Source organism: Microcaecilia unicolor, chromosome 1 (genome assembly GCF_901765095.1).
Source record: "Microcaecilia unicolor chromosome 1, aMicUni1.1, whole genome shotgun sequence".
Classification (NCBI taxonomy): domain Eukaryota; kingdom Metazoa; phylum Chordata; class Amphibia; order Gymnophiona; family Siphonopidae; genus Microcaecilia; species Microcaecilia unicolor.
Window position 1 is genome coordinate 263399890 of NC_044031.1, and position 26330 is coordinate 263426219.

The 26330-nt window shown below is 46.7% G+C and overlaps 1 protein-coding gene, 2 non-coding genes and 1 pseudogene across 7 annotated transcripts in view; all 4 read right to left on the minus strand.

Moving 5' to 3' along the window:
• The window catches only part of TCAIM (T cell activation inhibitor, mitochondrial), a 115740-nt gene that overhangs the window by 15083 nt on the left and 74327 nt on the right, over positions 1 to 26330 (minus strand). For all 5 annotated transcript variants that reach the window (XM_030206078.1, XM_030206092.1, XM_030206085.1 and 2 more), the window contains exon 6: positions 2297 to 2419. In XM_030206078.1, the coding sequence (XP_030061938.1) occupies positions 2297 to 2419 (123 nt within the window). The remainder of the gene's footprint in view (positions 1 to 2296; positions 2420 to 26330) is intronic.
• LOC115460801 lies at positions 6852 to 7048 on the minus strand (annotated as a pseudogene).
• LOC115460796 lies at positions 12425 to 12641 on the minus strand. Its single transcript, XR_003940582.1, has one exon. It is a non-coding gene; the product is annotated as a small nucleolar RNA U3 (small nucleolar RNA).
• On the minus strand, positions 13947 to 14163 carry LOC115460797. Its single transcript, XR_003940583.1, has one exon. It is a non-coding gene; the product is annotated as a small nucleolar RNA U3 (small nucleolar RNA).

The following is a 26330-nucleotide window of genomic DNA, read 5'->3' on the forward strand; positions in this document are numbered from 1 at the left end:
TTGACGTGTCTGGAACAGTGTTTAGGTATAGCGATAGGGTACCGCTTCAATGAATCGAGTAATCGGTCTTTAAAAAGACCCTTGTAGTGAAAATGCGCCTTCGGCAAACCACTATATATTATCATTACAAGAAATAAAACGTCTTGACATTTTATGAACAATCTGTGTACCTGGTTTTTCTCAATAGGAGCACCAGAACAGGAGAAGCCTCTAAGACAAATCCACACAGCACAAGAGACATAAAGGCTGACCACAGACTAAACCAACTTGGGACCTTTGAATAATCAATAAAGCGTTTTCTCAACACCACCTCCCAAGTTGGTTTAGTCTGTGGTGAGCCTTTACTTCTCTTGTGCTGCCTGGTTTTTCTCAAGCCATCTCCACTTTCCCACTGTTGTTCTGCTGCATTCTACATGGGATTCCTTTCAGTTTTCTTCTCTCTTTTCTGATGTCAGCCAACAACATAAACCCTCCAAAATGTAAAGAACACTTATAACCTACCACAGCCTGTTGCTCTATTGTGTTTCAAATGTACCCACAAATGAAATTAAGTTGGAGGTGAAAACGTGCTCACCAGCACTACTCACAGATTAATGAATGACAAATATTAAGCTCTTGCAAGCTTGGCTTGTCTCCCCTTCTTTTGCAACTAGAACTTATGGCGTGTGTCCAAAAAATATTAATGTGCCCCAAATAACTTCAGATTCAAATTCAAACATTCTGTTTTAAAATTACATTTATAACAATGCAAAGTTCAACATCAATTGATCGCTTGTGAAAAAGAACTTAGGTGGCATGTGATGAGCAGATAGACTAGCTGCGGTCCAATAAAGGCGCTCCATTTTGCCATCTTCTTCAGGGACCTTTTTATACTCCTGCAGTCCACTCAACGCTCAAGTCACTTTTTTTGTTGAATTTATTGAGATGTTAATTAAACTGGCCTGTTTTCCTATTGGCACAAGAAGCAAAAGACCATGTCCCCTACAGTTTCCAATCATACTATACATATTTTTAGGCACATTTCAAAAAAGCGAGAGCACCTGTTTCCTGTCTGTTCATGTGTATACATATGTTTGCTTAGATATGTGTAAATAACTACAAATGTACAGACAGAAAAAGACTACAAAAGCAGTGAGCTGCATGGTGGCCAGACCCTGCTACCCAAAGAAAGGAACCAGCAATGACAGCAAGTTAGGGATGGGAAGAGTAGAAGGGAAAGATATATAGGATGGGGAGAAAGGTGGAGGAGAGTGCAAGGAAGAGAAAAGGAAGGGGAAAAGAGCATGCACCCTACACCTTCGCCCTCCAAACATACACATCCCATACCTAAACATCACCCCCACACTCCTACACCCTTCTCATAACAGAAAAAAAACCCCACACACCACAACAAAATACACACTGCTCACCACCCTGAAACACATGTTACCATTCTTCTCATTAATGAGTCCCCCACAAAGACATGCCTCTGTTTGCCAGTAGAGGAAGGGGCAAACCATAGACCCTTCCCTCTGCTGGCAAACTCAGATATGTGGTGGACTCAGTGGTGAGAGGAACAGGGTAGGGACGTGGTCTTACCCAACACAGAATCAGCAATTAGAGAGCTTAGGGGCAGAGGTGAAACCAGAGATTGATTTGTGTGGCCCCTTTAACCAAAACGGCATGCAGCTGCCCCCCGAGGCAAATGTACCTCTGTGTAAAGTGTGCACTTTCCATCTTCTTTAATGTATGTGGCAGACTAGAGGGCTGCATGGGAACGGGGTTAGTGGGAATCCCACGGTTACCTTGGAGATCCCCCTCCAGGAAGGGGATGGACCCAGATCCTGCAGGGTTCATGTGGAAGTGTAGGTAAGCCCTCTCCCCCCCCCCCCCCCAAGAGCCTTAAGGCGCCTTCCCTGAACGTACCTCAATGCACCCTGGTAGTCTAGTGGCCTCTCTGGGAAAGGAAAGATCCCCACTCTTCCTGCCCGCTGATCTGTTTGCTGCCGCTGCTTCATCAAAATGGCTGCCACTTTGATGAAATGGCAGCAGCGGGCAGGAAAAAGTGATGCAGTGTGACGGGGGAGAGGATACAAGAGATTACTGCAGTGGGGACAGACGGGGGATGAAGGAAGTTACTTGCAGAGGAACAGGTTAGATTTCTGTCCCTGTGCAACTCTCTATGTGAAACACTCTGGAACTATATTCTTCACTGCAACAAAATTAGTGTTTTACCCTGGTCTTCGGGGGCTTGTATCTTTCTAAGTTAAAAGAACCTTGGTTTGATCTCTGTGATGTGTTTCTTGAAGGACATTACCGGATGTTTGACAGTTGTAGTTGGTAAGAAAGTTCAGCTTTTAAACGCTCCAGTTCTTCTCTAAGTGGTAAACTATTCTTCAACTTCTTTTTAGCATCATTTTCATTCATATCTAACCAGGAGCTAAATGAAAAAAAAAAACAACAACAACAAAAGAAAAGCTGAATATGTATCAACTAGACCTGGGCAATTCTATAAGCACAGCCAATCACATTTATCCTATCCAGCTCGTTTATTCCATTCACATTAGTATGCAAAGTCAAACTGCCATATTCTATCAGTTTTCTGACAACAGTAGTATTAATAATTGTACTGTAAAACAGAATAGCCACCATTCCTACCTGGATCTGCATATAAACCCAGACCTAGTTAGAGCTTGGTCTGCACTTCAAGGAGTCGCCTTGTGCTTTGGTTGACTGCTGTGCTCTGGATCCTGTTTCTTTTTGCTGGAAGCTACTTGGTCCTGTACAAGTTCCCGCTAGGCCTTCTGTCTTGTACTTACAGGAGTGCACTATGCTTAGGTTCCTTCCCCTGGCTTCTGATACTCCGCTTGGGTTCTGAGTTCAGGCAATGAAAACCCGGTAGCTGCCAACACCAGGAGCCTCAACCCAAAACAAAGGTGGCCACTACAAGCAGCAGATTTTCTCATCATCCCTTTGACCCAGGGAAAATCTGTCCCATGGAGAATTTGTCTGCAGACCTTGCCCACTCACTGTTCTTGCACTCTCCCTGGAAATTTTCTACTGTTTAAGCTGTAGGTCCTGAAATAATTGACTGGTATAGTTATAAATAACCCTTCTCTTTTCACACCATCTTGAAGAGCACATGTTTCAAGTACAAGCACAGACAGCACCGGGACACAATCGTTCTCAGCTTTCCCACCAGTTAGTTTTTGTGGAGGCAGCCCTAAAATGGGCAAGAGTTTCAAAATCTTACAACAGTGCTTTCTAAGGCTCTATATGCTCAGTCTAAGGATCACAGCACTCCATATGAAAAATTATGACATGCCAGCATGCTCCACTGCTGCTGACAGTATCATTGGCCAGAATGATTCCTCCGGGGGGGCCATGCACATTCCATTTACCGTATATACTCAAATATAAGCTATCCAAGTATAAGCCAAGTTTATTTATGACATTTCCACCCCGCATTTTCCCAAGAAAGCTCAGGTTCAATTAAGAGTTTTGCCCCCCAAAAGGGGGGGCCTGTTAACTCTAGTAAAATCCAGGGAAGGCATAATATTGGGGAACACTTCGTGAGAAGAACATGCCCCCTCCCCAGCCTTCATCCAGTTTCTCTCATGCCCCAGCACCCAAACATTGTGGCTAAGTGAGAAGGAGGGAAGAGGGCTGAAGATATTATGCAGATATACTAGGTAGCAAGCCTAGGCATGTACAACCAGGAAGGCAAAAAAAAAAAAAAAAAAAAAAAAAACAGGACTTTAAAATGTGAACTTAAATCATTTGGCGGGGGAAAGAGGATATTCAATGTAGAGAATCAATACTAGTTATGGCTGAAAACCTAGACTCCAAAACAGACGTTCCACTACAAAAATAGTCACCTAAAATACTTAAAGACATCATAAAAAGAAGTTGTGCCATCTGGAAACCTGCAGTAAACTACTTAGAAATGAGAAGCCTTGGAAAAAAAGAAAATTTTGTTTTTTCTTCTAAGGAAACAAGTAGAAAAATTGAGAATTTTGGAAAATTGAAAAACCGCTGAAATGTTTATTTACAGAATGTTGCACAAAATGTTAATCACAAAGGAGTTTTAAAAATATCACTGCCCACTCCTTCCTCGTTGCCTCAAAGTATTTGTCTTCCCCTGCACATGGTTGGGCTCTGCAGATAGTTGAGCAAGTCTCTCAGGACATACCGCGAGACTTCCTCAACTTCCTGCACCAAGTATCTGCAGAGGCTGGCCTTGTAGGGGAAAACAAAGACTCTGAGGCAGCAAGGAAGGAGAAAAAAAAACAGAGCCAGAGCCCAGCTGTAGAAGTAAGCGTGGAGAGAGGTGGCGGGTCTGTGTAAAAAATTGGCATTGTTATAAAGAACCAAAAGCGTTACAAAAAATGAATGCGTTGATTACCCACCCCTAGTTAAAATATCTTCTGACTCGACTAAGCCGAGACCTCAATTTTAGGGCTTTTTGGGGGCCCAAAAATCTAGGATTGTCAATTACACACAATAATAAGATCCAACCATGATGTATTTGATATGGTGTCCCAAACTATGGCAGTCACCCTAAGGGCATGACGTAGTTTCAGGAGAACCTCTATATTTGGCTTGGGGATTCACCCTTGGGCAATAACCTATTTGAAAAGAGTCACACAGATAGGGTTACCATATTTTGTCCCCCAAAAAGGAGGACACACACCCCGCCCCCGTCACACCCTTGCTTCACCCCCTGTCACATTTCCCCTCCCCCCTGTCACATACCCCGTCGCCCTCCCTCCCCTTACTACTGCCCTGGTGGTCTAGTGACCTCTTCGGAGCAGGAAAGAGCCCCCTCTTTCCTGCCCTGCATGCATCCTTCCTGTTGGTGATCTTGGCGCCGATTCAAAATGGCCACCGAGAGTTGAAGTCTCACGAGGTCACTTCAACTCTCGGCGGCCATTTTGAATTGGCGCCGAGGATCACCAACAGGAAGGATGCATGCAGGGCAGCGCTCCGGGCAGAAAAGAGGGGGCTCTTTCCTGCCCCGAAGGCGGAAGAGGTCACTAGACCACCAGGGCACTAGTAAGTAAGGGGAGGGGAGGCTAGCAATCCGCCCACCAGCCTGCCCGTTTGCCCAGAAATCCGGATCAACGGGCAGATTGGCAAAACCCGCCCAGTTGCCCGGACATGCCCTCAAAAAGAGGACATGTCTGGGTAAATCTGGACATATGGTAACCCTACACACAGATGTCTAGCAGATAAAGTACCATTGTTCCACCCTTCATGGGCTGTCTTTGTAGCCTGTGGACTGTCACACCCCTCACTTGGTACAGGAAGCTGATAGAGACCTACAGCATGCCATCCCTAAGAGTCTTGTGAGTGTTTACTTCCTGGCTGCAATACTTCCCTTTTACACCCCTAGTTGGGGTGCTGACAGATGACCTCACTTCCTGGCTAGGGATATATAAGGAAGTTCTCTACACTCCTCCAGTGCTTTGGCAATAGGCTTCCAGAATTGTGCCTCTTCAGTGTTTATTGCCTGGCCAGTTACTGCTTCCTGCTGTTCCAGCAACTCCATCGGGCCAGCCCCCAAGGGCTCTTTTAAGAGGCAACCTCTAGACAAACCCTGATGTGTTCCAGCCAGTCTGTTAGGCACTGCCTGGTCCTACGCTTTTTCCAGCAAGTCAGGTCCTGCCTTCTCCAGCTCCTGGACTCTGCCAGGCGGTCCCGTCAGCAACTGTCAACAAGGGCCTGCTCGGCGCTTACGCTGCACAGATAGAGCCAACCTTGTCCCAAGTCCAAGGGCTCACCTTCCCCAACCATAACATGGACCAGCCTTGCTCTTTCTTGTTGTGGATTTCAACATCAACCTCTCAAAAGTTTCTATGCTGCAGCAGCCTAATTGCTTATATCCCACAGAAATATACTGGAACATTTATTTTGAGGAGCTATTTTGCTTTTTTGTTCATTTATTTTAATTTGGCCCATGCTTTTTTTGTTTGTTGCTCAAGCAGGGTTAAGTGACTTGTCCTTGCACAAGGTCATAAGAAGCCACAATGCAATTTGAACCAAAGTCCCCTGGTTCTCAGCCTGCTGCTCTGTTAGACTACTCTTCCACTCTCTGGAACTCCCACTATAATCAGGCCCATTTTGAAAATCAGTGTGCGCTCTAAGAGGTTTTACCCCGCATGCCAAATTTGGTTCCATTTCATTAAATTTTTAAAGCACTCAAACAGACCTTCTTAACATCTTATACACAGTGGGCAATTAGATATGTGTCCATAATTTAGACAAGATGTCTTATACACATAATTTATAAGATACATGCTTCTGAATGTGCAAAATACTCCATCTATTCCATAAAATCACTTCTTTAGTTGTAACATCGCTTGAATTATAAGTATAAAACAAAATATAGTACAAATCAGCTTGGAGAAGAGACGGCTGAGGGGAGACATGATAGAGGTATACAAAATAATGAGTGGAGTGGAACAGGTGGATGTGAAGCGTCTGTTCACGCTTTCCAAAAATACTAGGACTAGGGGGCATGCGATTAAACTACAGTGTAGTAAATTTAAAACAAATCGGAGAAAATTTTTCTTCACCCAACGTGTAATTAAACTCTGGAATTCATTGTCGGAAAATGTGGTGAAGGCGGTTAGCTTAGCAGAGTTTAAAAAGGGGTTGGACGGTTTCCTAAAGGACAAGTCCATAAACCGCTACTAAACGGACTTGGAAAAATCCAAAATCCCGGGAATAACATGTATAGAATGTTTGTACGTTTGGGAAGCTTGCCAGGTGCCCTTGGCCTGGATTGGCCGCTGTCATGGACAAGATGCTGGGCTCGATGGACCCTTGGTCTTTTCCCAGTATGGCATTACTTATGTACTTATGTAGTACACTCAGCTTCTGTGATTCCTTCTTCCAGCTTTTCCAGAAAGAAAAGAAGAACAAACATCAAATGCTGCCAGCAATTGTATAACTACAATACTATCAGCCTGTTTGATGTTCAGAAAACAAACATTTCTACACTTCCTCATGGTCAGTAAAACCAAACACTTTCAGGCAAATTTCTCCAGTTACAAAGCATAGTCTTTAAAAATTTAGTTTTAATGAACACTGTGCCCACTCCTGCTCTCCAGCTGAAGCTCAGCACTATTCAAGTTACGTTGGGAAATCATCAAGCCAGCTACTTCCTGAAAAATGTACAATATGAAACAAATAAAGTGAAGATACATACCTGTAGCAGGTATTGTCCGAGGCCAGCAGGTTGATTGTTCTCACGATTGGGTCGTTGTCCGCAATGGCCCAGTAGATCGGCAAACCTTTAAGCAAACAAAAACTCTGTAGAACGCACCGGCGCCCGGGCAGAGCGAACCGCGAATGCGCGAACGGCTTCCTGCCCGCAGCGTGAGCGTGCCCTCCTCAGTTTAATAAAAAGCAAAACAGAGAACTAGAACAACTCCAAAGGGGAGGAGGGTGGGTTTGTGAGAACAATCAGCCTGCTGTCCTAGGAGAATACCTGCTACAGGTATGCATCTTCACTTTCTCCGAGGACAAGCAGGCTGCTTGTTCTCACGATTGGGGTATCCCTAGCCCCCAGGCTCACTCAAAACAATGAACATTGGTCAATTGGGCTTCGCAACGACGAGGACATAACAGAGATTGCCCTGAAAAGAAAAAAAACTAAGTGAGAGTGTAGCCTGGAACAGAACAAAAATGGGCCTAGGAGGGTGGAGTTGGATTCTAAACCCTGAACAGATTCTGCAGCACCGACTGCCCAAACCGACTGTCGTGTCGGGTATCCTGCTGAAGGCAGTAGCGAGATGTGAATGTGTGGACTTATAACCACGTTGCAGCCTTGCAAATCTCTTCAATAGAGGCTGACTTCAAGTGAGCCACTGACGCAGCCATGGCTCTGACATTGTGAGCTGTGACATGGCCCTCTAGAGTCAACCCATCTTGGGCATAAGTGAAGGAAATGCAATCTGCTAACCAATTAGAGATTGTGCGTTTTCCGATGGCGACTCCCCTCCTGTTGGGATCGAAAGAAACAAACAATTGGGCGGACTGTCTGTAGGGCTTTGTCCGCTCCACATAAAAGGCCAATGCTCTCTTATAGTCCAAGGTGTGCAACTTGCCTTCACCAGGGCAGGTATGAGGATGGGGAAAAAATGTTGGCAAGACAATTGACTGGTTAAGATGGAACTCAGACACCACCTTCGGCAAGAACTTAGGGTGAGTGCGGAGGACTACTCTGTTATGATGAAACTTGATATAAGGTGCATGCACTACCAGGGCTTGGAGCTCACTGACTCTACGAGCTGAAGTAACAGCCACCAAGAAAATGACCAAGAAGGGTGCCGAGGGAAACCATCCTGAACTTTTCTCAGACTATGAAATTGTTCAGGGCCCTTAGGTCTAGGATGGGACGCACCCCCCCTGTTTTCTTTTGCACAAGGAAGTACCTGGAATAGAATCCCAGCCCTTCTTCCCCTGGTGGAACGGGTTTGATTGCATTGGCCTTTAGAAGGGCGGAGAGCTCCTCTGCAAGTACCTGCCTGTGCTGGGAGCTGTAAGAATGAGCTCCCAGTGGGCAATTTGGAGGTTTGGAAATCAGATTGAGGGTGTATCCTAACCGGATTATTTGAAGAACCCACCGGTCAGCGGTTATGAGAGGCCATCTTTGGTGACAAAATATCAACCTCCCTCTGACCGGCAAGTCATCCGGCACGGACACTTTTTCTGAGGCTATGCTGCACTGGAGCCAGTCAAAAGCCCATCCCTTGCTTTTGCTGGGGAGCCGCAGGGGCCTTAGGCACACGCCGTTGACGGGAACGAGCGCGCTGGGACTGAGCCTAGACAGGCTGCCGAGAAGCAGGAGTGTATCTGTGCCTATTGTAGGAATAGGGAGCACTCCTCTTCCCTCCAAAAAACCTCCTAGATGAGGAGGTGGTAGAAGAAGACGCCCGGCGGGAGAGAGAATCCATAGCATCATGGTGCTTCTTGATCTGATCGATCATATCCTGTACTTTTTCGTCAAAAAGGTTATCCTCCTGGCAAGGAACATCTGCCATTCGCTGCTGGGTCTTATGAGCCAGGTCAAAGACACGCAGCCATGAGAGTCTGCGCGTCACTATACCTTGAGCAGCTACTCAGGATGCCACATCAAAAGTGTCGTAAGTACCCCTGGCCAAGAATTTACGCCATGCCTTCTGCTGCCTGACCACCTGGTGAAAAGGTTTGGCGAGCTCAGGAGAAAGTGCTTCAACCAGACTGGACAGTTGCCTCACCAAGTTCCGCAAGTGGATGCTCGTGTAGAGCTGGTATGTTTGAATCTTGGCTGTGAGCATAGCGGCCTGAAACGTCTTTCTCCCAAAAGAATCCAAGGTCCTAGACTCTCTGGCTGGGGGTGCCGAGGCATAGTCCCTAGTACTCTTGGCTCTTCTGAGAGCAGAATCCACCACCATAGAATCGTGAGGTAGTTGAGACTTCACCATTACCAGCTCTCCATGGACTCTGTACTGGGACTCAGCTTTTTTGGGGACCACTGGATTGGAGAGAGGGAATGACCAGTTTCGCATAAGAACTTCCCTGAGTGTGTTATGCAAGGGAGCCGTTGCAACCTCTGTAGGTGGAGAAGGATAATCCAAGACCTCGAGCATCTCGGCCCTGGGCTCATCCACAACCTCCATAGGGAAGGGAATATCTTTAGACATTTCCCGAACGAAGGAGGAAAATAAAGACTCTCAGGCGGAGACATCCTTCTTTCAATTGACGGAGTAGGATCAGAGGGGACCCCATATGACTCTTGTTCAGAAAAGTATCTGGTATCTTCCTCTTCCTCCCACAAGCGCTCATCATCAGTATCGGACTAAAGCTCCCTAAGAGCAGCCCGAACCTGAGCCTGTCTCGACGTCGAGGAACGGCGACCTCGGGGGGATGTTAAGAAGTCGACCCCTGCCTGGACTGCGGTGAAACTTCCTCCGCCGATGTTGGAGAGTCGACCCGGTTGGCAGCCGAAGCCAATGCCGCAAGTGGCACCGAGGACGGGGACCTCACCACAGGCGAAGGACCAGATGCCGCTTCAACAGTTGGTGCAGAAGGCGCAAGCACCCCTGGCACCAAAGTAGACTGGCGCAGCAATCCCTCCAGAAGCTCTGGAAGAAAGGCCATGATGCGCTCGTCAAGAGCTTCCATCAGAAAAGGCTGAGGGGCCGGCGCAGGAGTCGGTGGCACAATCTGAAGGGGCTCGAGAGCTGGTACCAGGTTGCCAGAAGACTGACACATCGGCACCTCCTTTATAGAGGGTGAGCGGTCCTCTTGGCGCCGACGCTTCTCGGGTGCCGAATCCCTTGGCTCCCCAGAGCTCTCGGTACTGTGCATGGAAGGAGATCGATGACGGTGCTTCTTAGCCTTCGCTTGACGCCCGTCATCGAGACTCCTTGGTACCGAAGAGGAGGATGTGGAATCCTCATGCCTCCTTGAGGCCGAAGGTCGAACCCAGGGGGGGCCTGCATAGCAGTAGGCCTCAAGACAGGTGGAGACCTACTCGATGCCTGGCTGCTCCCAGCACGATAAGGTCGTTCGGCAGCCATTACCTGCGCTCTCAAAGACGATGCTTCCCTCGACGACGACACCACCGACCTCGGTACTGATGCCGATGTCGAAGGACAGGACCGATCCGCAAAAAGTTTTTCACGTTGAGCCTCCCGAGACACTTGGGTCCGTTTTTTCATTAAAGAGCACAGCTTACAAACAGCTAGCAAATGATCGGGCCCAAGGCACTGGAGACACCACGCGAGGGGGTCGGTACCCGAGGTGGTCCAGTTGCACTGAGTACAACGCTTAAAGCCGCTGGGCATCCTCGATAACATGGACGGAAAAACAGTGGCTGCGAAATTAAAGGACTCGATTGTGTCAATTAAAAAGGCATAAAAAAAGAAAATATAACCCGGCCGAGCGGCCTAAAAGCCGGCCGCGACAAAAAAAAACTAAGAAAATAAGGGAAAGCTAAATTTAAAAAATATATATACAGTATATATTTATGAAAACACAAAAACGAAGGGAAAAAAAAGGGAAGCGGTTAACGCTAGACGAAGTCTCCTGGGCCAAAAATGAGCACAACGGAATACCGTGTCACTCAAGATGTGGATGAAAAAGAACTGAGGAGGGCACACTTGCATCGTTGGTGGGAAGCCATTCGCACATGCGCGGTTCGCTCTACAAAGTTTTGTTTGCCAATCATAGGAACAAGCAGTCTGCTTGTCCTCGGAGAAAAATATTTACAAAGAAAATCTACACATAGTAACACCACTGTCACATTTGAACAGCATTTTACAACTTTTTTTTTAACTAGTGTTTAAGCTGCTGAATACAGTCAGACCTTCTACTTAGCATATGACTAAGAGCAACCAGAGCTGGGTCAAGCCTTGAAGCTAGTTTGCCCTTCCCTCCCCTACTGTGCTCTGGCAGCTGCTTGGATGCATGTGGTAGAGTAAAACTGGAGAACTCACCTCTCTAGTAGGCAGATGATCAAAAGCCCTGCACTGTTCCAAACAGTGCTCTAAAAATAGATCTGGAACAGCACCGGGCTATGATCATAGATAATTGTATGCAAATCCTCCTGCACTTGTTTGACAGGTCTGGGCGACCACCAGACCCCAACTATCCTCACTCAAGACAAGCGAAACGGGGGCTGGAGGTCCGGCGGACCTCCGGTCCCCCCGACACGGGTTCCGGGGGGGGGGGGGGGCTGGCGATCTGGTGGGTCTCCAGCCCCCCTAACCATCCCCAGCATCCCTCCAATGTCCCTGGTGGCCCAGTGGGTAAATAAGAAACCCCCGACCCTTCCCCCTCCCCCAGCAACAGGGGGTTGGAGGTCCGGCGGACCTCTGGTCCCCTGACCCCTCCTGACACAGGTTTCGGAGGTGGTGGAGATCTGGTGGGTCTCCTGCCCCTCTAATCCCCTCCCCCCCAGCATCCCACCGATGTCAAACAGGGGCTGGAGGGACTCCCTTATATGGTGTGAAGCCCCACCCAGCGCATCCCAGGATGCACTGGGCAGAGCTGGGCGCCTCCATTTTGCAAGCTGGTGTAGGGTTTGCCTCGGCCAGCGTGCAAATCTTTGGCGCACTGATTGCTGATCATTGGGGATGAGTAGGTTTTGCATTTCCATGCTACTTGCACTAAGAACCCTGTTTTGAATACATTTACATACTAGTTGCAGTCAGAGCTGTGAGATAAGTAACAGGTAAGACAGAATCTGAAAACATTATGTGCTTAACACTATTAATGTTTAAATTATCAAAACATGCAATGAACATAGTTATGCCATGAAGCCTAACCAGGCTCCACCCATAACACAATCATAGAATACTACACACCATATAAGCACATGCAAGCACTTCTGCAATCAAACTTTGTCAAAAGTATTTTTTTTAAGTCTATTTTTAACACACTTCATGAACTAACCACTCAGCTTATGTTTTCTTCCTCCTGTTCTTCCATAAAGAAGACAGAAACAATCATCAATTGCTGCCAGCAATTGTACAAGTACAACACTAGCAGCCTGTCTCATGCTCAGAAGAAAACACTTTTGTTCTTCCTCGTGGTTAGCGAGACCAAACACTTTCATACGCATTTCTCCAGTTATAAACTATAGAAATGATCCCTGAAAGTATAGTCTTAACCAACACTGTGCCCACTCCTGCTCTCCAGCTGAAGCTCAGCACTATTAAAGTTACAGTGGGAAATCATCAAGCCAGCTACTTCCTGAAAAATGTACAATATGATACAAATAAACATATTTACAAAGAAAATCTACACATAGTAACACCACTATCACATTTGAACAGCATTTTACAACTATTTTAAACTAGTGTTTAAGCTGCTGAATACAGTCAGACCATTTACTTTGCATATGACTAAGAGCAACCAGAGCTGGGTCAAGCCTTGAAGCTAGTTTGCTCTTCCCTACCCTGCTGTGCTCTGGCAGCTGTTTGAATGCATGTGGTAGAGTAAAACTGGAGAACTCACCTCTCTAGTAGGCAGATGATCAAAAGCCCTGCACTGTTCCAAACAGTGCTCTAAAAATAGATCTGGAACAGCACCGGGCTATGATCATAGATAATTGTATGCAAATCCTCCTGCACTTGTTTGACAGGTCTGGGCGACCACCAGACCCCAACTATCCTCACTCAAGACAAGCGAAACGGGGGCTGGAGGTCCGGCGGACCTCCGGTCCCCCCGACACGGGTTCCGGGGGGGGGGGGGGGCTGGCGATCTGGTGGGTCTCCAGCCCCCCTAACCATCCCCAGCATCCCTCCAATGTCCCTGGTGGCCCAGTGGGTAAATAAGAAACCCCCGACCCTTCCCCCTCCCCCAGCAACAGGGGGTTGGAGGTCCGGCGGACCTCTGGTCCCCTGACCCCTCCTGACACAGGTTTCGGAGGTGGTGGAGATCTGGTGGGTCTCCTGCCCCTCTAATCCCCTCCCCCCTCAGCATCCCACCGATGTCAAACAGGGGCTGGAGGAACTCCCTTATATGGTGTGAAGCCCCACCCAGCGCATCCCAGGATGCACTGGGCAGAGCTGGGCGCCTCCATTTTGCAAGCTGGTGTAGGGTTTGCCTCGGCCAGCGTGCAAATCTTTGGCGCACTGATTGCTGATCATTGGGGATGAGTAGGTTTTGCATTTCCATGCTACTTGCACTAAGAACCCTGTTTTGAATACATTTACATACTAGTTGCAGTCAGAGCTGTGAGATAAGTAACAGGTAAGACAGAATCTGAAAACATTATGTGCTTAACACTATTAATGTTTAAATTATCAAAACATGCAATGAACATAGTTATGCCATGAAGCCTAACCAGGCTCCACCCATAACACAATCATAGAATACTACACACCATATAAGCACATGCAAGCACTTCTGCAATCAAACTTTGTCAAAAGTATTTTTTAAAGTCTATTTTTAACACACTTCATGAACTAACCACTCAGCTTATGTTTTCTTCCTCCTGTTCTTCCATAAAGAAGACAGAAACAATCATCAATTGCTGCCAGCAATTGTACAAGTACAACACTAGCAGCCTCTCTCATGCTCAGAAGAAAACACCTTTGCTCTTCCTCGTGGTTAGCGAGACCAAACACTTTCATACGCATTTCTCCAGTTATAAACTATAGAAATGATCCCTGAAAGTATAGTCTTAACTAACACTGTGCCCACTCCTGCTCTCCAGCTGAAGCTCAGCACTATTAAAGTTACAGTGGGAAATCATCAAGCCAGCTACTTCCTGAAAAATGTATAATAATGAACAAATAAAAATATTTACAAAGAAAATCTACACATAGTAACACCACTGTCACATTTGAACAGCATTTTACAACTTTTTTTTACCAGTGCTTAAGATGCTGAATACTGTCAGACCATCTACTTTGCATATGACTAAGAGCAACCAGAGCTCAGTCAAGCCTTGAAGCTAGTTTTCCTTTCCCTCCCCTGCTGTGCTCTGGCAGCTGCTTGGATGCATGTGATAAAGTAGAGGAAAACTGGAGAACTAACCTCTCTAAATAACAGGTAAGACAGAATCTCAAAAACATTATGTGCTTTAATATTATTAATATATTTAACTAATCAAAAAATGCTACGATCATAGTTAAATGTACGTGAATCCTAGCCAGACTCCGCCCATCACACATACACACAACATAAAAACAAGGCGTAGTGCCCCTCGGGTGAATGAATCCACCATTAACATGGTGCAGTGCCCCCGAAGAGCCTGTGCATGGTATGCAGCGAGGTGGCAGGGGAATTTTCCCGCTACGCTCCAGCACCTCGCTGTGGGAGGAGGAGTTGCAGCCGGGGTTTTATAACCCCCAAGGAGATCCCAAACGCCATCTTATGCCAGCGTTTGGGAGAAAGGCAGCATCAAGTCGAGCACCGTGCAGCTTACCACCAAGTCACCGAGCTGAAATCAGGGCTGAGGAGTCCTGCAGGCGCCAGAGATAGGGTTACCATTTGTCCGGATTTCCCCGGACATGTCCTCTTTTTGAGGGCGCCATCGGGAGTTCGGGCGGGTTTCTCAATTTGCTGGATTTGTTCGGGTTTCTTCTCCTGACTCCTTCCGTCCGTCGTCCTCCTGACCTATGGTATGCACGCACGCGGCGTGCAGCGTCCCTGCGTGTGCCAGCCAGCCCCTCTAGTCAGCTGATGTTGATTAATGATCCTCCTTCCTCCTGCACGCAGGCGCAGGAGTGCTTTTCAGTGGTACTGCCTGCCACCTGCAGCCTACAAATGTAAGAAAAAATAAAAACCTAACCCCCGACGATGACGAGGTCACTTACGAGGCTGCAAAGAAAGTCAAAGTGAAGCCCGAAGCCGGCTGTTGGACCTTGGTAGGCTTGTAGCCGCTGCCAAATAAATAGCAGATTAGAAGCGGGAAGCTGTACTGAACTGAAGACCAGCTGCAGCCAGCTCAGCTGTTTAACTCCTCCTGGGACTGGGGAGAGGCAGCATTTGTCATTAGCCTGCCTGCTCAGTGCAGCCTGCTGCTGATCAACTGATGAGGTAAGAAGAATCACGTATGACTCCTAAATTCACAAACTCTAAGTAACCTGCTAAATCTTTTTGCAATCTGGATTCCTGTGATTCATCAATGATTAAAGAGATGAGTTATTTTTCATTCTAGGCGGAGATAAAGTGAAAAACACTGTGCGGGGAAACTTTGGGATTGACTTTCCAGTTTCTGAGTTTGTTTCAGGTCCCATTGTTTCTGAATCAGAAACTCACAAGCAGTAAATGACAAACTTGCAGTAGACAGGCTGCATGTGTGTAGACAAAAAAAACAAACAAACTAAGGCTCATGAAATTTATTTTCACAGAGAGAGGGGACTACATCGTCTGGGCTGTAGAGCTCTGATGAAGAAAAGCAGCCTACAGCACTTCTATACTGTGAAATAACAGAACTAATTTCATGAGAAAATTAATTAAGCTTACTGTTTGCTCTGATAACATTCTCAACACCATGTTCCATGGGAACAAAACTAAAACTACTTGCTTGAATTTAATAACCATACAGCAAATAGAAACGAAATGGGAGCCAATTATTTACTTAAGAAAACTCTAGCAGAGAAGTTGAAACAGGAAAAAATGTCTCAGAAATCAGCCATTACATTTTTTTTAAAAGCTTGAGCTTTATAAGGCTGCCTAACACACTTCGAGGAATAATAATACCCTGTAGTCAGTGTTTTCAGTTAAGTAGCAGGTGTGTCATTCAGCTTTGTGGAAAGGATGAGTTTTTAAATTTAGTTCACTCCTTTGGAACTCGTGAGTGACTTACAATCAGATACAGGGAGGTATTTTCCTGTCCTTCGAGGGCTTACAATTTAAGGGGACAAATCAATAAGGTGTGCTCAGGCTTTACACAGGGATAGCACAACTTGGGTACATAATGCGGAAAGGGGTTTCATGCACAAACTAACCCTGCAGAAAGCCTTGCCAGCTTATAATCGAAAGTGATCGCCGGCCATCTTCCGACACAAATCGGGAGATGGCCGGCGATTTTTTAAAAGCAGCGAAATTGGTATAATCGAAAGCAGCATTTTTGACTGCATCGCCACTTTCCCGTCGCTTCGCCGGCGAAAGTTCAAGGGGGCGTGTCAGTAGATTAGCGAAGGTGGGACATGGGCGGGCACGGGCGTGGCTACCAGATGGCTGGCTTTCGCCAATAATGGAAAAAAAAAGCGGCGTTAAGCAGTATTTCACCGGGTTTACTTGGTCCTTTTATTTTCACGACCAAGCCTCAAAAAGGTGCCCCAACTGACCAGATGACCACTGGAGGGAATGGGGGATGACCTCCCCATCCTCCCCCAGTGGTCACCAACTCCCTTCCATACTAAAAAAATAAAACTAAAAACCTTTTTTGCCAGCCTCTATGCCAGCCTCAAATGCCGTACCCACCTCCATGACAGCAGAATGTGTTGTATCCTCCGACAGCCTTTCCCTGGTTGCGATGTGGCTCTCGGGTGAGTGTGACACCTTTTCTGTTAGGTGCCCTGCAGAGTCACATTAGCAATGCATTTTGGTGGGTGTAGGGTACTGGGCTCTACTCCCATGGTGCTTCCCCCCCCCTGCTAACTGGGTCAGAGTTTGCCCTGTTTTGTTTCCTGTTGTAGTCCATGTGGTAGTGGCCATTTTTGTAAGCCACTTTTAGATCCCTTTCCTGTGTTACCCACGTTAGAGAATGTAGTTCTTACCTTGCATGGTGCTGAAAGAGGGCATTGTACACCATTATGCCAGCTCTGACCTACTGCTAATCTTAGTACCAGGGGACTCTTTGCCAGTGGGGCACAACCTCTGATCTGCAGTTAACTGTGAGTAAACGTGCTTATTTCAAGAAAGGACTTGTTCAGAGAGATTAGTCTTCAGGTGTGAACTGGTATGCCAAAGTTATACAGCAGCAATAAGTCCTAGAGGCTGTATGCAGGTCCCTGGAACAATTTTAGTGGGTGCAGTACATTTGTGGGTAGTGAGATTGGGGGGGGGGGGGGGGGGGTTGGGGGGGCTCAGCTCCCAAAGTAAGGGAGCTATGTACGTGGGAGCTTTTCTGAAGTCCAGCGCAGTGACCCCTAGGGTGGCTGGTTGGTGTCCTGGCATGTCAGGGGGCCAGTGCACTAAAAATGCTGGGTCCTCCCACGGCCAAATGCCTTGAATTTGGCCGGGGTTTGAGATGGCCGACATAACTTTCCATTATTGCTGAAAAACAAACCCGGCAATCTCAAACCCGGCGAACTCCACGGCATTTGGCCGGGCTAAACCGTATTATCGAAAAAAAGAGATGGCCGGCCATCTTTTTCGATAATACGGTTCCGACCAGCTGTAGCGCCGCCGCCGCCAACATAGATCGTTGGTGATCTATTTGGCCGGCGACATTCGATTATGCCCCTCTTGGTAACACAGCTAATTTACTATTCAGCACAGATACAGAAAAGTGTGCTGAAGAGTGAAGTGATAGCAGGCATAGAGGACCCACAACTTGGCTTTGATAATCTGAGGTGAAGTGCACAAGGAGGCTGAGTGATACATTTCTGGTGGTCAATGTATGGCCCACTGATTGAATGTAGGGGAATATGTGACAAGAGGTAGTAGTAATGGGGAGGGGAGGTGATGGGGGGGCAGGGGAGGGGGATATGTGACGCAGGGGAGGGGAATATGTGACAGGGGGCGGGGTGAGAGCGAGAAAGGGCGGGGAGAGGATTGAAAAGGATATGTGTGGGCAGGGCAGGGATGTGGTGTGGGCGGGGCAGGGGCGTGACATGTGTCCTCTTTTTCAGAGGACAAAATATGGTAACCCTAGCCAGAGAGCAGGAATGTGGAGGAGAGTCACCATCCCTCCCCCCCGGCAGGCATCTCCGGATCAGTGCATGTTTAGCAGCCTCGGTCCACAGAACAGTCAGGGCTGTAAGGGAGAATCAACCTCGCGGACAGCTCTGCACTTCCTATAATGCACCAAGGGAAGAGCAAAGAGGGAGGCTGATTGTGCAGCTCCCGGTGGTCTCTGTTCTGATTGTGTGTTTGGGTTCCCTAAAAAAACAAAAAAAAAAAGAAAGAAGAAACAAGAGGGAAATGGGCAATATGCCGATGTGAGTGGAAGGCCCCCCCCCCTCTTTTTGCCGGTGGTGGATAACGGGTTCCCATATTAAAAATAAATAATAAAATAAGAATAGAATAAACAAAAGGGGTAGAAAGTGCAGCTGTCTGGTTTAAGGGACATCAGAATACGTGCTGTGTGTCGGCCTCCCCACTCCCATTTAGGAGAGGGATGTGTTGGGAAGGTCATCCCGGGTGATAGTGGCAGCCATTTTGTAGGCTATGGGGCAAGGAGCAAGGACTGGTGGGCATTTTTCTAGCATTGGTGATCATATTGATGAGGTGAAAAAAATGTAAATAAATGAATGAATAAACAAATAAATGGGAGCAACTGACGGATCAGGGATAAAATCCTATGAGTAAGGTACAAGTGGTCGGGGGTTCAGATTTCACTTTAAAAAATAAATCCTAAATCACAGATGTTGGCACGGTAACCATAAATGTCAGGGATGAAAAATATTTTATCATATGATGCAGACAAAGGGCTGATGGCATGTGGCCATGTTTCTCTGCAGACTACAATACCAAAGATCCTCTGCAAACTACAACACCCAGAACTCAGGGAACATTATAAAAGCCTGAAAACAGCCCAGCTCGCTCTCTTTGGGGTCTGCTGCTCTGGGGACCTGCAGCTCATCTCCCTGCTGTGAGGATCCCTCCTGTGACCATGCTGCTCATCACTCAGCTTCTACAACAAGGACTTTTGTAAGTTAACCTTTGATCTAGGCCTGTTACCTTGCTTTGTTCTAAAGCACAAATTCTCTGTAAAGATCCTTAAGAGTACCTTTTGCAACATTAATTACTGAAAACTGTATTATAAATAAACTCCTTTTGAAGCTAAATATATGGTCTGTTCTTTACATATGTTCTTAAACCTGGTAATGCAGGTTAATGTAATCCAATAAATATACTTAATTCCTTTTATTCTTGCAATTGCGAATATTATTATCTTAATAGATAATTGGTGGAGAAATAACTAAAATATATCTTAAACATTATAAATATTAGCGAGGAGGGGTCACGTGATGCGCTGGGAGCGGTAACAGCATAGCGGCTGAGCTCCGGGTCCCCGCTCCTCTTATTTCATGATAAATACCTGAATACAGCAGCAAAACCGGATTTAAAGTAAGACCCTGAACGTCGGAGCGTGTATGGAACATTTCTTGCTCCCCATGCCGGCTGGAACGTCCAAAAGAAGCGTAAAGGTGGAGAAGGGAAAGTTACCACCTTCGCCCGCGGAGCCCAAGATGGCGGACGGCGGGCGGGAAGAATTTTCAGAACGGCAACTTACTCAGCTGACCACGGCAGTGGTGGAGGCCCTGGAACCGAGATTCCAATCGCTGGCAAACCAGCTGGGGAAGATGGACGCGAACGTGGCAGAGTTATCAAAACGAACCCACGAACTAGAACAGAGGGTATCGACAATAGAGGACACGTGCAACGTCCACCAGCCGCGAATGGCGGAACTGGAACAACAGCTCAGGTTGCAAGCAGAGAAAATGGAAGATCTTGAGAATCGAGCGCGACGCTCAAACCTGAGGCTGGTCGGTATTCCCGAATCGATTGCTGAGAAAAGTTTGGGTCCCCTTCTGGAAAAGTGGCTGCAGCAAGAATTTGCTCTATCGGATAGCAGTGGGGGCTTTTGCATTGAGAGAGCCCACAGGCTGGGGAGATTACAAACAGAGAAACAAAAACCCCGAGTGGTCATCATAAAAATCCACAATTATATACACAAAGAAGAGATCATGCAAGGATTTAAATCAAAAAGAGACACTCTACAATACAACGGAGGGCGAATCTTAATTTTTCCGGACTATTCTGCAGGCCTGCAGGAAAAGAGACGACGGTTCCACCCGGCATGTTCGGCATTGGCAGAGAAGAAAATTCGTTTTGCCCTGACATATCCAGCGATTCTCAAAGTCCAGAAAGACGGGAAGTGGAGCTCTTTTACATCCGAGAAATTGGCCATGGATTATATAAACAGAGAGCTGGGTCAACAAGAGGCGGTTCCATGAACCATGATCTGGTATGAGACTAACTGGATTTATCTGCGATGACATACTGTCTTAAATAATTGGTGGACTTGAATACTAAGCATAGACAATTAGAATATGGTTTAACATTGAGTTTTTGAAAGTTGAAGTAAGTAATGGGGTAAAGGGGAGTGGGGAACCCTCGCAAAAAGGCGACCTCGGTGACGACAAAATGGAGTCACACACCTATAGCTATGATACGGGGCATAAGGGGGGAGATAACAAAGGTCTAGAACAAGTTACGTTGGGGCAAAGAAAAGGGCACGGGGTGGGTGGGGGAGTGGGTGGGACTGTGGGCTGCCATAACTATGAACATGGGGTGATAAGCTGCGAATTCTTAACTAAGAGGGGAAGAGATAGGTTTCCTAAGTGCAATTGTGTGCCGGGGAAGGGCTGGGGCCCTGGCACTGACTTATATATAACTAAGGCTATACTGATGGAACAACTTGTGTGTTGGCTCTTCTAACTTTAAAATAGTTACATGGAATGTGGGGGGAGTTTCCTCCCCAATAAAAAGGAGGAAGATCCTAACACACTTGAAGAGGATGGGAGTGGACATAGCCTGCATACAAGAGACAAGGCTTTCTGACGCAGAACACCAGAAATTACAGAGAGATTGGGTGGGTCAAGTAGACTTTGTGTCATCGGGTAAGAGGAAAGGGGGAGTAGCGATCTTATACCGTAAACATCTGGTCTGTACATCTGAGGTTATAATGCGGGATGATAATGGGCGCTATCTGTTAGTCAAGCTGAATCTACAGGGGTCTGAAATATTCTTGTTATCTGTATATGCACCCACCCCCTCTACCCCAGATTTCTTTTCAGAATTATTGCGGGTCCTGTTACCTTATAGGGATAAGAATCTAATAATTACAGGGGACATGAACACACTGATGAACCCAAGCGTGGACTGCACAGGCAGTCGGAATGCCGGGGCTGGGAATCATGGGGACCGAGGGATTCTTCCCTCATTCATTACAGATATTGGGATGGTGGATGTTTGGAGGTCCCTATATCCTGAGGTAAGGGATTACACTCACCGATCTCGGGCCCATGGGACTTGGGCCCGGTTAGATTATTTGTTTATATCAGGTCACCTTTTCTCAAAGGTAACAGCAGCTGGCATAGAGCAAGAACTGATCTCAGACCACTCCCCAGTGTGGTTTCAGTTGACAGATCACTCAGGAAGTCGGGCAACTAAGACATGGAGATTCCCCAATTACTTAATTAAAGATGCGGTTTTTGTGAAATTCTTACACCAAAAATGGGAGGAATTTTCATTACATAACCAACAGCACAAATCTGACCCGACTCTGTTTTGGTGCACAGCTAAAGCTGTAATGAGGGGGGAAGTTCTTTCTTATGTAGCAGCGAGACGACGGAAAATAGCAGCTAGCATTATTAATTTATCAGGTCGGCTGGGGGGGGCCAAGCGCACATACTTAAATTCCCCGACTCAAGTTAACAGAGACAATTACGAGGCTCTTCAGGCCACCTTAAATTCACTAATACACGAGCAGACCCAAAGAGGCATAATATATCAAAAGTACAGATTACACAAACACGGCAATAGGCAAGGGAGTGTATTGGCAAAGTTGGTCCGGCCATGGACCGGGAACCGCACTATCACGGCCCTGAGGAATAAAGAGGGAGAGCTTAGGAATAGAACAACTGACATTTTGCAAATTGTACAGGCATATTTTCAGGACCTATATAACTCATCTGGTCCGCCCCCACAACAAGTAGTAGAGGCACTCTTACTTAGGGCAGGGATGCCAAAGTTAACACTAGAAGCTCGGGAGCAATTAGCTCAGCCGATACAGCCTAGAGAACTACAGAGGGCTATCGGTGGTTTGAAACATAATTCGGCGCCAGGGATTGACGGTTTCTCCGGAGAGTTTTATAAAATACTACAACTGGCCCTCATTCCGATTTTACTAGACTATTTTCAGGAGGTGACGGAGAGAGGGGAGTTCCCGAAACATGAAAATACGGCCCTAATCACGTTGCTACCAAAGCCTGGGAAAGTAGCAACTGATCCTGATTCCTATCGCCCAATATCGCTCATCAATGTAGATATTAAACTACTTGCCAAGATTCTGGCTAACAGATTGGCAGAACATATTCCAGCTTTGGTAGGCCCTGCACAGGTGGGATTTGTACCCAAGCGCCACTCGGTTTCACACATTCGCAAGATCCTCCTTGCCATGGCAAGCTGTAAAAGTAACAATGACCCCCTCATGCTAGTGAGCCTAGACGCCTCTAAGGCATTTGACCACGTCAATTGGGGATATCTGCTACAACTACTGGAATGGGTGGGATTCCCGGGAGAAGCCATGCAAATTATTAGGGCGCTGTATGCAGGATTGGGGGCACAGATTATAGCAAATGGACATCGATCGGAGTGGTTCCCCGTCAAGAGAAGCACGAGGCAGGGGTGTCCCTTGTCCCCGTTCCTGTTTGATTTATCATTGGAACCCCTGATACGGCTCTTAAATGGAGCTGGAGAGATTAAAGGAGTACAGTTGGGAGGGATGGAGGTCAAAACCTTAGCGTATGCAGATGATATCCTTCTGGTTTTGCGAGACCCCCGGCCCTCACTGCAAGGAGCCCTAGAGCTTCTGAAGGAATATGGTGAGATATAGGGCTTTTCCTTAAATCTACAGAAGTCTTGTGCCTTAGCAATGGATGAAGTTGTTCGCGAGAGGTGGCAGGGAACCTTTCCGTTGCAATGGGCAGACCAGGCTTTAAAGTATTTAGGAATAATGATCCCACGGGATATGTCCTCCCTGTACAGAATTAACGTAGGTCCCATGATGGAAAGTACGAAACATAGATTATCTCTGTGGCAGACCTTACCTTTATCTCTATGGGGACGCATTGCTCTCTTTAATATGCTTATAGCCCCGAGATGGCTCTATCTTTTTCAACAGCTACCCCTGTACTTGAAAGGAAAGGATGAAAAAGCCTTGGACAGGCAGATTCAGAGGTTATTATGGAAGGGGAAACGCCCCAGATTGCCAATGACAGTGATTACAACCCCGAGGGAACAGGGGGGGATGGGACTCCTGAGCGTGCGGAACTTAGCAATCGCCAGTGCGATGCGTCATATTAACGATTGGTATCGGGGTACACAAGAGTTCTCTGTCACTGAGGTGGAGACATCTATCTTTCCGGAGATACATTTCAGTTATTTATTACATTCAGGCAACCGATTACCTACACGAGCGTTTCAGAAGCACCCCCTGTTGCAATCCCTTAGAAACACCTGGCGGTGGGTGTGTAGGAAACATCACTTTACGGCAAAAACCACTCCTCTACTGCCTATTATGAACAATCCCGACTTCCCACCGGGACAGGGGAATAGCGTCTTCAGACAGTGGGCAGTGAGGGGTATCCTTTATTTGTCACACGTAGTTGATGAAGAAGGGAAAATGAAAACCCTTCCGACACTGGTGGAGGAATTTGGGATACAGGGAGGTAATTACTTTGAACACCTTCAGTTGAAACATTATATAGCATCCCTGAAGTGGACTGACCTAACAGAGGATGTAATAGACACTCTGAAGGAGACATACTCACTGGGTGCCCAGTTATCAGTCCCCCTCAGGTTCCATCACCAGCAATTAAAGGATTCCACCTCTGAAATAGATTATGTGCGCTTGGCCCAAGATTGGTCAACAGACCTGGAAGCTGCAATTACGACCGACATATGCAAGGACTTTATAAAAAAAACTGTATGGATTGCAAGTATCGGTCATACAGTGCGAGAGACTATACAGATTTTTATTAAGAACATATATACCTCCTAAGAGGGCAGCACGTATGATAGAGTCTTGTGATGGGACCTGTCCTAGGTGTGGTGGAGGGGAGGCTGGTATTGGACATATGTTTTGGACGTGTCCCTTGGTAAAGGAATTCTGGGGCGAGATCACTCAAACATTACAACAAATGTGGGGGTGCACAGTGATCTGTGATCCCCTCCTATTGTTTTATAAATATAAATTTTCGGGATTGCCACCCCGGGGGTTCAGGCGCTTCGTGTGTTTGGCGACACTATATGGGATCTCCACCATTTTGAAGTTTTGGTTGTCTGACTCGAAACCTCCAGTGGTATATTGGAGAACACAGTTACTTTATCAGATGAAACTTGAGAGATGTGGTGTCCACTCCCTGGATACTGAATCGGGTGAGAAATTTCGCATGCAATGGGAACCGTTGTGGCTGACCTTGCCTTCCAGAGGTCGCAGCTATATCTTGAATATCTAAGCAGCTCACAAGGGGAAGGGGAGGGGGTAGGGGGGGACTGTCACATGGGAAATACGATTTATTGCTTGTGCAACCTTCAAGGTCAAGATGTACTTCCATGCAAGACATTATATCTTGCTAATAAGTTAGGGAGGGGAGGGGACGGGTAGTTCTGAAAATGTTAAATGTGATGATGCATAGACAAGTGTAAATCTGACTTAAGGTGGATACTGATATACACATTGTACTGAGATTGGAAGATTGTATTATTTCCTGTTTGTGCGATGTCACCAATAAAAATTATTAAATATAAATATTAGCGAGTGCTCTGGAGCAATATCCCCAACTGTATAAATTATTTCTTGTTACATTACAATTAATCTTTCTCAAAGATACATTTTTAAAAATCTATTCATAACACACTTCATAAACTAACTACTCAACTCATGTTTCTTCCTCCTACTCTTCCATAAAAGAAAAGATCAAATGCTAACAGCTGGGTTCACACTCACAACAAAACACTTCCATACACATTTCTCCACTTACAAACTATAGAAATGATTCCTGAAAACATAACCTTAAACATTGCGCCCAATCCTGCTCTCCTTCTGAAGCTCAGCACTATTAAAGTTACAGTGGGAAACCATCAAGCCAGCTACTTCCTGAAAAATGTACAATATGATACAAATAAAAATATTTACAAATTAAATCTACACATAGTAACACCACTGTCACATTTGAACAGCATTTTACAACTTTTTTTTTTTTAACTAGCGTTTAAGCTGCTGAATACAGTCAGATCTTCTACTTAGCATATGACTAAGAGCAACCAGAGCTGGGTCAAGCCTTGAAGCTAGTTTGCCCTTCCCTCCCCTGCTGTGCTCTGGCAGCTGCTTGGATACATGTGGGTAGAGTAAAACTGGAGAACTCACCTCTCTAGTAGATGATCAAAAGCCCCCACTGTTCCAAACAGTGCTCTAAAAATAGATCTGGAACAGCACAGGGCTTTACTGGACCTATGATCAGAGATAATTGCATGCAAATCCTCCTGCACTTGTTTGACAGGTCTGGGCTGTGAAAAGCCCACACCTGTCAAACACAGACCCCAACTATCCCCGCTCGAGCGAAGCGAAACGGGGCTGGAGGTCTGGTGGACCTCCGGTCCCCCCGACACAGGTTGCGGGGGGGGGGGGGGGCTGGCAATCTGGTGGGTCTCCAGCCCCCCCCAACCATCCCCAGCATCCCTCCAATGTCCCTGGTGGCCCAGTGGGCTGCAGGTAAATAAAACCCCGACCCTTCTCCCTCTCCCCAGCAACAGGGGGTTGGAGGTCCGGTAGGTCCCCCAACCCCTCCTGACACAGGTTCAGGGGGAGTGGAGATCTGGTGTGTCTCCTGCCCCCTTAATCCCCCCCAGCATCCCACCTATGTCGAACACAGGGGCTAGAG